This window comes from Myxine glutinosa, chromosome 14 (assembly GCF_964187855.1).
Source record: "Myxine glutinosa chromosome 14, kmMyxGlut1.1, whole genome shotgun sequence".
NCBI classification, from domain to species: Eukaryota; Metazoa; Chordata; class Myxini; order Myxiniformes; family Myxinidae; genus Myxine; species Myxine glutinosa.
Window position 1 is genome coordinate 62,636,357 of NC_136274.1, and position 12,888 is coordinate 62,649,244.

At 43.4% G+C, this 12,888-nt stretch overlaps 1 protein-coding gene across 1 annotated transcript in view; it reads right to left on the minus strand.

The window, feature by feature from the left end:
- Nucleotides 1–12,888, minus strand: part of LOC137439844 (mannosyl-oligosaccharide 1,2-alpha-mannosidase IA) — a 380,329-nt gene that overhangs the window by 123,609 nt on the left and 243,832 nt on the right. Inside the window, exon 2 of the mRNA XM_078768306.1 lies at nucleotides 7,934–8,052. Coding sequence (XP_078624432.1) covers nucleotides 7,934–7,999 — 66 coding nt within the window. The 5' untranslated portion in view covers nucleotides 8,000–8,052. The remainder of the gene's footprint in view (nucleotides 1–7,933; nucleotides 8,053–12,888) is intronic.

Consider the following 12,888-nt stretch of genomic DNA (forward strand, 5'->3'; position numbering starts at 1 on the left):
GGAGTCATCAGCAAAGAGATAGAGAGGATTTTCCAGAGAGTCGGAGAGATCATTGATGAAGGCCAGAAAAAGCACAGGGCCCAGAACACTGCCTTGGGGAACTCCAGCCTGAACAGGAAGTTCAGACAATCTAACCTACTTGAGACAACCGGACCATACTACACTTACCACAGTCTAGTTATGGATCCCCACCCTCCACGTAGCAATCTACTATTTAAGAGAGCTGTTGGTCTGTGTGTGTGTGTGTGTGTGTGTGTGTGTGTGTGTGTGTGTGTGTGTGTGTGTGTGTGTGTGTGTGTCTATCTGTCTGTCTGTCTGTGTCGCCATTTTTCTCAGAGATGGCTGAATGGATCTTCGTCAAACTTTCAGAGGTTCATCAGTGAATGTCTGGGAGTGTTTTCGGCCAAAAACAAATATATATATTATGAACAAAAAATAAATAAAACAAAAATCGCTCGATCGTGCCTAAACCTTTTAAAATTAATGACAGTTATATACAAGTACACATATACAATTACACATAAATAAATACAAAACAATCACCAGACATTTGAATACAAATCAATCAAACAATTCTGGAAGTGTACGAAGTTGGTAGTACGGCTTCTTCTTCTTCCTGATCGGCATTACACTTTTTTTTTTCTTTTTTTTTTGTATACTGAATCTAACTCAGAAACGTGATTCACCCACCAGCATATAGATAAGAACCCCCTTCCTCTCCTGCCTCCCCCCTCCCTTCCCCTTCCTCTCCTCCCCCCTCTCCCTCTCCCCTCCCCTCCATCCCTCCCCCCCTCCATCCCTACCCCTTTCCCCTGCCCGGCAACGCCGGCTACTTCTGCTAGTATGCAATAAAGGTTAACAAATAATATTTTGCAGAGCTGGACCGGGTTGACAGATTGCTGGCCAAATTGTGGCAAAACTTTGAAGACATTATAAAAGAAGAGGCCAAAGGCAACATCCCAAAAGCAAGCAGAGAATGAGGCCAAATAGCTGTCAGAAGAAGCAATAAATATTGCAGACAGAAGAAGAGAGATGAAAAGCAAAGGTGCATCAACAGAGGACATTAAGCAGCTAATTGCCGACTTCAAACGCCAAGCTATGAAAGACAAAGAGAAATATTTCAAAGAGGCATGCCTGGAGATATACACGGACAACAGAGAGGGATAAAGAAGAGATCGTTTTAAACGATCAGAGATCACAGCAAAGTTTGGGTCTAGGATTGGGGTCCTTAAGACTTAAGAGTAGACAGGAAAATATGACAAAAAAACACAGGTGAAAGTAAGATGGAAGGACGATACCAAAACTCGATGCAAACGAGATAGAAATATGATGGCAACCTTCGAAGAAAGAGAATATGAGCAAGGACCGGAGTGATTGAATGATGAGGCCTTGACAGAGCTAACAAACGGAGAAGCACCAGGTGCCGACGAAATTGCAATACAACTCCAAGGTACTTGGGGAAGAGGCAAACAAAGTTTTAACAGCTACCTGGACAGAGATCTGGAGCAGGATTGTATGGCCTAACAGGTGGAAGCAGTTATTCCATATACCAATCCCAAAGAAAGGGGATCCAAGAGAATGTTTAAATAACTGAACCATTGCCTTGATTTCACATGTGAGCAAGATATTACTAAAAATCATTCAACACAGAATATAATATTTCATTTAGTGAGAAATACCTGTTGAGCAAGAAAGTTTCAGAAGAGCAAGATGTTATTTAGTAATGTAGTTCCGTCACGTTGTGTCCGACTTCTGGTGACATCAGATTTCATCAGATCAGATTTCTACAAACATCCCTATCCTGCACTGCTTCCCGAAGCTCTAGAGGAGACAGCTTGGTTATATATTTTACCCCATTCATCCAGCGCATACAATGTCTGCCTCTTCTTCTTCACTTAGCCATAACCAGCTTTTACCCCATTCATCCAGCGCATTCAATGTCGGCCTCTTCTTCACTTAGCCATAACCATCTTTTACCCCATTCATCCAGCGCATACAATGTCTGCCTCTTCTTCACTTAGCCATAACCAGCTTTTACCCCATTCATCCAGCGCATTCAATGTCGGCCTCTTCTTCACTTAGCCATAACCAGCTTTTACCCCATTCATCCAGCGCATACAATGTCTGCCTCTTCTTCACTTAGCTATAACCAGCTTTTACCCCATTCATCCAGCGCATTCAATGTCTGCCTCTTCTTCACTTAGCCATAACCAGCTTTTACCCCATTCATCCAGCGCATTCAATGTCGGCCTCTTCTTCACTTAGCCATAACCAGCTTTTACCCCATTCATCCAGCGCATTCAATGTCTGCCTCTTCTTCACTTAGCAATAACCAGCTTTTACCCCATTCATCCAGCGCATTCAATGTATGCCTCTTCTTCACTTAGCCACAACCAGCTTTTACCCCATTCATCCAGCGCATACAATGTCTGCCTCTTCTTCACTTAGCCATAACCAGCTTTTACCCCATTCATCCAGCACATTCAATGTCTGCCTCTTCTTCACTTAGCCATAACCAGCTTTTACCCCATTCATCCAGCGCATACAATGTCTGCCTCTTCTTCACTTAGCAATAACCAGCTTTTACCCCATTCATCCAGCGCATTCAATGTATGCCTCTTCTTCACTTAGCCATAACCAGCTTTTACCCCATTCATCCAGCGCATACAATGTCTGCCTCTTCTTCACTTAGCCATAACCAGCTTTTACCCCATTCATCCAGCGCATTCAATGTATGCCTCTTCTTCACTTAGCCATAACCAGCTTTTACCCCATTCATCCAGCGCATACAATGTCTGCCTCTTCTTCACTTAGCCATAACCAGCTTTTACCCCATTCATCCAGCGCATTCAATGTCTGCCTCTTCTTCACTTAGCCATAACCAGCTTTTACCCCATTCATCCAGCGCATACAATGTCTGCCTCTTCTTCACTTAGCAATAACCAGCTTTTACCCCATTCATCCAGCGCATTCAATGTCTGCCTCTTCTTCACTTAGCCATAACCAGCTTTTACCCCATTCATCCAGCGCATACAATGTCTGCCTCTTCTTCACTTAGCAATAACCAGCTTTTACCCCATTCATCCAGCGCATACAATGTCTGCCTCTTCTTCACTTAGGCATAACCAGCTTTTACCCATACATCCAGCGCATACACTGTCTGCCTCTTCTTTTTCACTTCGCCATAACCAGCTTTTACCCATACATCCAGCGCATACAATGTCTGCCTCTTCTTCACTTAGACTTACCCAGCTTTTACCCCATCCATCCAGCGCATACAATGTCTGCCTCTTCTTCACTTCGACTTACCCAGCTTTTACCCCATCCATCCAGTGCATACAATGGCTGCCTCTTCTTCACTTAGACTTACCAAGCTTTTACCCATCCATCCAGCGCATACAATGTCTGCCTCTTCTTATTCCCTTAACCTTACCCAGCTTTTACCCCATCCATCCAGCGCATACAATGTCTGCCTCTTCTTCACTTACACTTACCCAGCTTTTACCCATCCATCCAGCGCATACAATGTCTGCCTCTTCTTATTCCCTTAACCTTAACCAGCTTTTACCCATCCATCCAGCGCATACAATGTCTGCCTCTTCTTATTCCCTTAACCTTACCCAGCTTTTACGCATCCATCCAGCACATACAATGTCTGCCTCTTCTTATTCCCTTAACCTTACCCAGCTTTTACCCCATCCATCCAGCGCATACAATGTCTGCCTCTTCTTCACTTACACTTAACCAGCTTTTACCCATCCATCCAGCACATACAATGTCTGCCTCTTCTTATTCCCTTAACCTTAACCAACATGGTTGACTTCACCAGACTTTCGTAATTGCAAGCATGATGTATCCAAAGTAGGACAGTTTCTGTTTTACCATCAGGGCTTCTAATATACATGGTGGTAAAATTTCTTCAAACACTGATTTGTTTGTTCTCTTGCAGGCCACGGAATTTTAACATTTGTCTCAAACGCCACATTTCAAAACTGTCAATCTTCTTCCTTTATTTTTCACTTTCCATTCATCACATCCATACATTGCAACTGGGAATACCAGAGTATTCATCAGCCTCCTCTTGGTTTGTGTTGTCACATCTTTGTCTTTCCAGATATTTGTCAATCCTGACATTGCTGTTCTCCCCAATAATAACCGTTCACTCATTTCTCGTTAGGGTTAGGGTTAAAGTTAGGGTTAGAGTTATGGTTCGAGTTAGGGTTAGAGTTATGGTTAGAGTTAGGGTTAGAGTTAGGGTTAGAGTTAGAGTTAGGGTTAGAGTTAGAGTTAGAGTTAGAGTTAGAGTTAGAGTTAGAGTTAGAGTTAGGGTTAGGGTTAGAGTTAGGGTTAGGAATCCTAAGGAGGAATTTCCTCCTCCCCATGGATGCCAACGTATAGGATTCTGTATAAGAAAAAGAGCTGAGCTGTAAAGCGGAAGAAGACATATCCATAAATCGGTAAACGATGAAAAAGAATCATTTACACTGAGAAATAAGTGTGAGCTGTTAGGGTTATGGTTAGGGTTATTCGGGTTGTTGTTAGGGTTGTTAGGGTTAGGTTTGTTAGGGTTGTTAGAGTTGTTGAGGTTGTTAGGGTTGGGGTTGGTGTTGATGTTAGGGTTGGTGTTCGGATTAGGAAACATAAGGAGCAATTTTCTCCTTCCCATGGATGCCACCCTATGAGATTCTGTATAAGAACAAGAAGCTGAGCTGTTAGGGTCAGGATTAGGGTTAGGGTTAGGGTTAGAGTTGTTAGGGCTAAGGTTAGAGTTAAAGTTAGCGTTAGGATTAGGAATCCTCAGGAGCAATTTCCTCCTCCCCGTGGATGCCACCCTATGAGATTCTGTACATTGTACAACAACAAGAAGCTGAGCAGTAAAGCGGAAGAAGACATGTCCAGAAATCGGTAAACGATGAAAAATAATAATTTACACTCAGAAATAAGTGTGAGCAATGCGTCACTCTTATTTCTGATGAACAAAGTCCCTGGTGTTGGGCTAGCGGCTAGGGTGCCAGCTTAGGATCCAAGGATCCTGGGTTCGTAATCCCGGTCAATCGCTGAATTAACGCCAGGGGGGTTGACTCAGCCTGTCATCCTTCCGAGGTCGGCAAATTGAGTACCAGTTCACTGGTAATTCCCTGCTTGTCGTTAAAGGCGGCAAAAAGGGTTGGCGTCAGGAAGGGCATCCGGCCGTAAAACATTGCTTCAAAAAGGGGACCAAAAAACAACAACAACCACGGTTCCCGAAAAAGGCCAACCCCCGCTTTGCGGGGAAAAATGGCCTCTAAAGGTGGTTTTTATTCCATTAAAGATGATGTGTTTGCCATCGTCATTATATCCTACATAAAATGCATTTTGCAGAATCTGCAACATAAGAGCCGATTAACAAACTCCTTGAATTATATTGACATCAACGCTTCTCTCTTCCAGCGAAGACACAAGCAAGTCGATCTCGACACAAGGCCGCGATATTTTAAAATGCCACAGGAGGATCAATTGGAATCGAATGTCCCCAAGTAAACGGTTTTGTGTGAAATGCATTTATTCGAGCCCGATGGGCTTTTGGTTCGTGTTTATGGTTCTGCAATCCACGTGCGACGATTCATAATGATGATAAACCTGCCGGCGAGGCCGGATGGTGCGGAGGCTGTATGAGGCGTTGACCTTGTTAACACCCGGGCAGCGCTTGTGTTCAAAGCGACATCGATAACTTCACACCTGTCTGACATGTGACCCCGGTGCTAATCTCTTTAAGCTAAGCCCTTTTCTCTTATAGCATGCCCCATACATCATAATAATAACCCCACCGATTTTCACCCTCTAAGGATGCTCGAATTACCCCGCAGCAAAGTCAGAAAGCTAACTGCTTCGCTCAACTATACGTGTTCCTGACAATTCAATTCAAAACAATAGTTATTTAGTTATGTTGGTCCGACTAGCGTGGCCATGTCGCTTAGGAGTAAGTCACATTTGCTCTACGGCTAGGATACGGCGGCCGTACCCCCCATAAATTGACAGAAACGTGCGGCGGCCGCAGAGTTTCTGAGGTGGCCTCAGGGTGGCCCTAGGGCGTATGGCTATATTTTACAGGCCGTAGGGGTCGCCGTGGAATGATAGCGCGGAGTTATAACTTTTTTCATTTCTAGGGTGGCCGTAGCAATTCGACAAGCCGTAGCCATGACAACTGTAAGTGCTGTTGTACATATGAAAAAGAACTGGTATATATACCCACTCGTTACCGTCCGTCTGGCCGCACGTTCGCCCTAGGCCTCCCCTGCGGGCACCTTGCGGGCACCTTGAGGCTACCTTGCGTCTGCCTTGAAAATTCTATGGCCGCCGCAGGGACGCCCTAAGGTCACCGTGCGACATCAAATCAAAGATCGTACGGCACCCCCACGTTTTCGGTCTCCACAATTTATACATACCCCGTGCGGCTACCCGAAAAATAAAAACATATGTGACTGCTACATTGTGTGACCGTGGAAATACTGCGGCCACCCTAGAATTGCTAGTGGCCGTAGATTTTTTAGACCCTACGGCCGCCGAGCCAAATGTGACTGAAGCATTATGCACTCATTTGTGTTGTTTGTGTTCATCATACTCAATTCCATATAGCTTTCGTTTACAACACAGGTTAAGAACCTTTGAGTTGTCCTATCAATGCATTAGGTAGCTTCAAAGTATCATGTTTTCTTCTGAGCCATGAGACCTGGCTGGGAGCGATTTCATATCTTCAGTGATGGAGGGGAGGATTTTGGGAGAATGGGTTTCTACTCACTGGTGTTTCATTCCCATAACTAGAACGACACTCTTCGATGTCGCGGCGTCGACCGATATGAGAATTACAGTAACAGAATTTTTTTTATCTAATAGGACCTCTGACCTTTGACCTCTTGATGCCATTATCTAACCAGTTCATCTTTGCGTCATCATACATACTTGTACCAAGTTTGGCTTAGTTTCCTTCGGTCATTATTAAGTTATCGCGGTAACAAAAACCTATTGCAGAAACTGAACTTTGACCTTTGACCTCGATGGAGAAATCAAATCAGTTAATGTTTGCATCATAATATGTACTTATACCAAGTTTGGTCAAAATACCATCACTGGTTCACAAGTTAGCTCGGTAACAGAATTTTTCTCTAACAGGACCTCTGACCTTTGACCTCTTGAATTCCAAGATCTAGTAAGTTCATTTTTACATAATTATACATACCTGTACCATGTTTGATTTAGATACATCCAGTCGTTCCCAAGTTATAAACCTAGCTCAGACTCTGACCTTTGACCTTTTGACCCTTAAGTCAAATCAGTTCATCTTTGCATTATAATACATACTTGTACCAAAGTTGGGGCAAAATTCCATCACTGGTTCACAAGTTATCGCGGTAACAGAATTTCCACCCAACATGACCTCTGACCTTTGACCAAACGCCAAAGTCGAATCAGTTAATATATATCTCATTGTACATACCTGCACCAAGTTTGACTTAGATCCCTCCAGCCAATCTCAAATGATCATGGCAAGGAAAACTTATCATGGACTGATGGACACACGGACGAACGGACGCATGGACGAACAGACTGCCGGATGGACAGACGCATGGACAGACAGCCAGACGGACAACTCGAAAAAAAATGTCAGAGGAGGCATAAAAAACTGAAGAAATTGAATAACATGTCAGTATGGTAACCATAAGGAACGGTGTGTTTGGTCAAAGTGAAACTGATTGGACGGATGCTCCACACCTCCGTGCAGGCAAACCATGTTTTGAAAGTAAACGTGAAAAACAAGCCTTACAGAGCAAATACAAACTTTAAATTGCAAGATGTTTTACAGCTGCTAGTGTTTGGTTCTGTAACAACAAGATTAGTCCAAGAACAAGATTTTCTGTCTTTCTAGATTAGTACAGGCAGACCAGGTAGCACTTACAAGGTCAAAATCCAGATGCTGTCGCACCCACGCTGCTCCTTCCTGAAATTCCTTCCTCAGCCCCATGATGTGTAAGGTGTCCAAAGAATCGACGATGGTCGCCCCCAGCTTTACGCTCCCTGCAAATGACAAGATCGAACACGAAAAAGTCAATTGGAGTCAAAAAGTTTCACACCGACGTTATAGGAAGATGAGAATCGATGCGAGCTTCACACGAAAGGAATGCCGAGGCTACATTCGTTATTAGCCATGACCTTTGGCAGGTGCTTCCAGTATTTTGTTCCTGCTACATCCGTCACAGAAGGTGGGCAGAGGTTATGTTTTCACCTCTGTCTATTTGGCTGTCTGTTTGTTCGTCTGTGAGCAACTTATCTCAAAACGTTGTGGAGGGATTTGTACGAAATTTGGTGGACAGGGTGAATGTATGACAAGGGAGAATTGATTCAATTTTGGTGAAGATCTGAATACGGGTCCAGATACTATAATTTTTTAACGTTTCTTCACCATTGAGATGGGCTAAAAATGATAAATAGGACAATATCTCAAAACGTTGTGGACGAGTTATCACAGAAGTTCAAGGATGAGTTGCCTAGGTGACAAGAACAAGTCGATTAGCTTTTGGCTCAGTCCAGATCCAGTTCCGGCCTATCAGTTCGGGACAAAATTTGATCTGTTCAGGCTGGCGGAGATGTGCTCTTTACCGAGTGCCCTTCTAGTTGTTGTTGCAATTGTCACCCTGAGGATTTTGGTGCACAACAACAACAAAAAGGGAACATGCTTAGATTTACACAACACCTTGCTCTTATTTCCTGTGCTGTATTCACACTTTGCACCTATTTGCCGAGCAGAAAATTGGCTCGCCCATTACCGGCTTGCAACACACCAAGAGAGTGCCTCTCCTGCGACAGATGAAAACACTTGCGGTAAGTTCTTACCACGACTCAAACCTCTTACAGCTGCCAAAATGCATTTTTACAAAATGCGTGCGGCGGACAACATCTTAGATACTGACAAAACTCCTCGGATCATTTTTATCCTCGCTGAATATAGTCTGTGAACCAATGTCGCAGCACCGTTCAGCAAATCCACACATGACTCGATTGCGACTCGTAGGGTATCCGAGGCAAGTGGCTCTAGTTCTCCGTCGCAAGTTCCCAAAGCATCGGCTTCTTGTGATGTTTGGTAGCTCCACTAATGATGGGAATTGATTCTCAATTATGTGGCCTGCGCTTTGCATTTCCTCCGTTGCAAACGCACACATAAAGTAACTTACTTTGAATCTCGAGGTTTATTTAGAACTGGCAAAATTAAACGAAATGGGATGAGCATTTAATTGTACTAGCGTGACTCGGCACGCTCTGCGCGCCTCACCACACGTCGTTTCAGAGGGGTAGGCATCTTTGACCATTTCGGTGTCTTTTGGGCTTCATGGTGTTTTGGGTCTTCAGGGCCATTTGGGTCTTCAGGGTCTTTTGGATCCTCTGGGCCTTTAAGGGTATTTTGGGTCTTTGAGGTGTTTTGGGTCTTCAGGGTCTTTGGTGTCTTCAGAGGCTTTTGTGTCTTAAGGGTCTTCAGTGTCTTTTGGGTCTTTGGGGTGTTTTGGGTCTTCAGGGTGTTTTGGGTCTTTGGGGTGTTTTGGGTCTTCAGGGTGTTTTTGGTCTTCGGGGTGTTTTGGGTCTTCGGGGTGTTTTGGGTCTTCGGGGTGTTTTGGGTCTTCGGGGTGTTTTGGGTCTTCGGGGTGTTTTGGGTCTTCGGGGTGTTTTGGGTCTTCGGGGTGTTTTGGGTCTTTGGGTATTCAGGGTCTTTTTGAGCCTCAGGGCCTTGAAGGGTATTTTGGGTCTTTGGGGGTCTTCAGGGTATTTTGGGTCTTCAGGGGTCTTGGTGGTCTGAAGGGTCTTGGGGGAATTAAAGGGTCATCAAAGGTCTGAGGGGTCTCAGCAGTCTTAACACAATTAAGAGGGTTAATTAAGAGGGTGGTAATTTTATTTGAAGAAGAAGAAGACGTTTTCATCGCATATAAACATACATACATAGCGACATACATAACCATATACGTTTGCTCTATTATAATAAGATGCCAGATGCAACGGTGACGATTAGGGATCCATCCTTAAGATCCATAATAAACAAGAAAAAGAGCAATCAGAGATTGCAAACCCTCGCCAGGATGTATTTTCAGTGGTTTTTAAGGCTTTTGTGTTAAAACAAATATGGCGGCCGAACCACGTGACCGATGACGTCCTCATTTTTTTTTTCTAAACTAATTTATTCTTAGATTATGCTCAAGAAATTTCATCTTGATCAGATGAAGTTTTGTACTTGTCGAATTATGACGTCATAATAGAGGCACCGAAGAAATCATTAACATATTTTATTCTCCCTGGAGAGTTCTTTACAATGAGCCATGTCTCAATTTTTTCTATGCAACGCTTTAGGAGATATCGAGGTGCAACGTTTTTCGGTTTTTCCAAGATGGCGACCGAACCACCTGACCTATGACGTCATCAATTAAAAAAAATTCTCCACCAATTTATGCCTACAGGACGCTCAAGAAATTTCATCTTGATCGGATGAAGTTTTGTACTTGTCGAATTATGACGTCATAATGGAGGCACCTATGACATCATCATTAACATATTTTATTCCCCATGGAGAGTTCTTTCCAATGAGCCATGTCTCAATTTTTTTCTATTTAGTGCTTTCAGAGATATAGAGGTGCAAATTTTTCCCTTTTTTCCAAGATGGCGGCCGAACCACGTGACCTATGACGTCATAATTATCATTAAAACATTCTACAGGTGGAGTTGCACCGATGGTGAAAATGTCCTGTCGATCGGACCAACGGTTGTAGAGAAAATCATATTTATTCTGCGCGGACAAACAGACAAACAGACAAACAAACAAACAAACGGACTCAAATGCAATACCCTCTACTCTGGCGAGGGTAATGAATTATGTAATGGGGCAATAATCCCCCAAAAAGGTCATAAAGGAGCACTTTAAAAATGCTTTATCATGCCGGATTGACGGTTTATAATGGCGTCGAGCAAGTTGATGGATATGAAAGGTAAACACCAAAAAGCACATACGCAAACATGACCAACCTTTTCGTGCCATTTCAAGCGCAAACAAATAGGCAATCTAGCGGTCGCTGGTTCTGTCACTGCCTTGGTGAATGAAAGACATATCCACAAAATCAATGCATCACATTTGATTGTGAATGTCAGATAGTGAAAGGAAGTCCTGCCAGGGTTGGAGCCGGCTGACCGATCCGCTTACAGATGCAATGGCTCCCAAGATGGCGACGTCCAAAACAGGCCGGCATGACCAATGTCTTTGCAGACAAAAATCGTTGTCAAATTACTCTTAATTTGCTCCTTCATCTTCAATTTAATTTGATTTACATTAGCCCGTGTCATTGCACCTTAGGTACGACGCCATCGTGTGCTCAAGAATACACAATATTATGGTGTGCTCAAGAACAAGACACGAAGAGTCATGGATAATATTTTCTAAAATCAAACAGAGCAATGTGTCGAGCTTTCAACAGACTCCTTCCAACAGCATTGACATGAAAGCTTTTGGCAACCTTGCTTTGGCATGAAGTGCATCTTGAAAGATAGGCCTATCTATGACTGTCATCTCCTTACCAGGAGTGAGAAAACAAGTTGCTGGAGGTGAGGACAAAACGAGCTTTCTTTATGCTCACCTTTCCACGATAAGATCGAAGGACGAAGGACAGTTTAGTCTTCTCCATGAACCATGGGTGTTTATTCCTAATCACATTCCTGTCCTTAACCTGTGATATTCCCCGTGACCAATATTTAAACTACCGAAGGACACCTCGATGCACTTCCTTTATTTGTTTCCCATAATGAAACCGATGCCCTGCGGTGATCTCCAGGTGTATTATTGTGTTGCAGGTTATGAAGGTCATTTTATTCTCCCTTCCAATGTTACGTCCTCCCAGCATACTTTCCTTTTACTCCATTATTATTCCTTTTCCTACCTTTTCCGAATTTTCTCTTTCTCAAATTACTCCCACCCCATCCTTTTCACGTACATGTGGACACCCTGCTTAAAATAAAGTCTTTCAACAAAATGACGGATAGTTAAGCCTCCCCTATAGGATAGCGGAAGGATTATTGTTGGTGAAGGGTTTGTTTCTACAATTGGCGCCCCCAATGTTTAGGTCTTCTCATCTCGATTCTCAGAGAGATGAACTGATAAAATAGGTCGTGATGTCCGGATGTCTGTCTGTCCAACCACATCCGGTCATCCGTCCCAGGGGGGTTCCCCCAAATCAGCAGAGATCTGAACTATGACCTCAAGAGATGACCGTCTGCCCACTCGGGGCTATTTTTAATGGTAGCACAGAGTTCTGTAGACCCCAGGAGTACTAAACCACCATTTAGGTTTGTTTTTTTCTTTCCTGCACTCCTCATTTCCAAGCTGTATCTCAGAGCCGGCTGGAATTTTCCCGAATGAAATTTTGCATCAATAATGGAAATAAAACATACGCGGAGTTGAAATAATTATTTTTGACCTTGACCTAATTCTTAAGATCATGACCTAATTATAGACATTTTAATACTTTTCACCATAACTCGAGTAAGATTAGCAAAATCAGAACGAAATTGCCCTCCCTAGAGAGCCCAGAGCAAGCCGCATTTAAGCTTAATTTAGATCATACCCCTCCAGGTTAAAGGTCAAGCAAGGTCTTACACCCCTAGGGGTATTAAACCACCACTTAGATTTTTACCTCCGCCACCGAAGGTGGATGGAGGTTATGTTTTCACCCCTGTCTGTCTGTCTTTTTTTTTTATCAGTTCATCTCATTTTTGTCATCGGCCAGACAAACAGTCTGTCTGTTTGTTCGTCTGTCTGTGAACAAGATATTTCAAAAAGTTGTGGACAGATTCGGACGAAACGTGTTGGACATGTTGTGTGTGTGT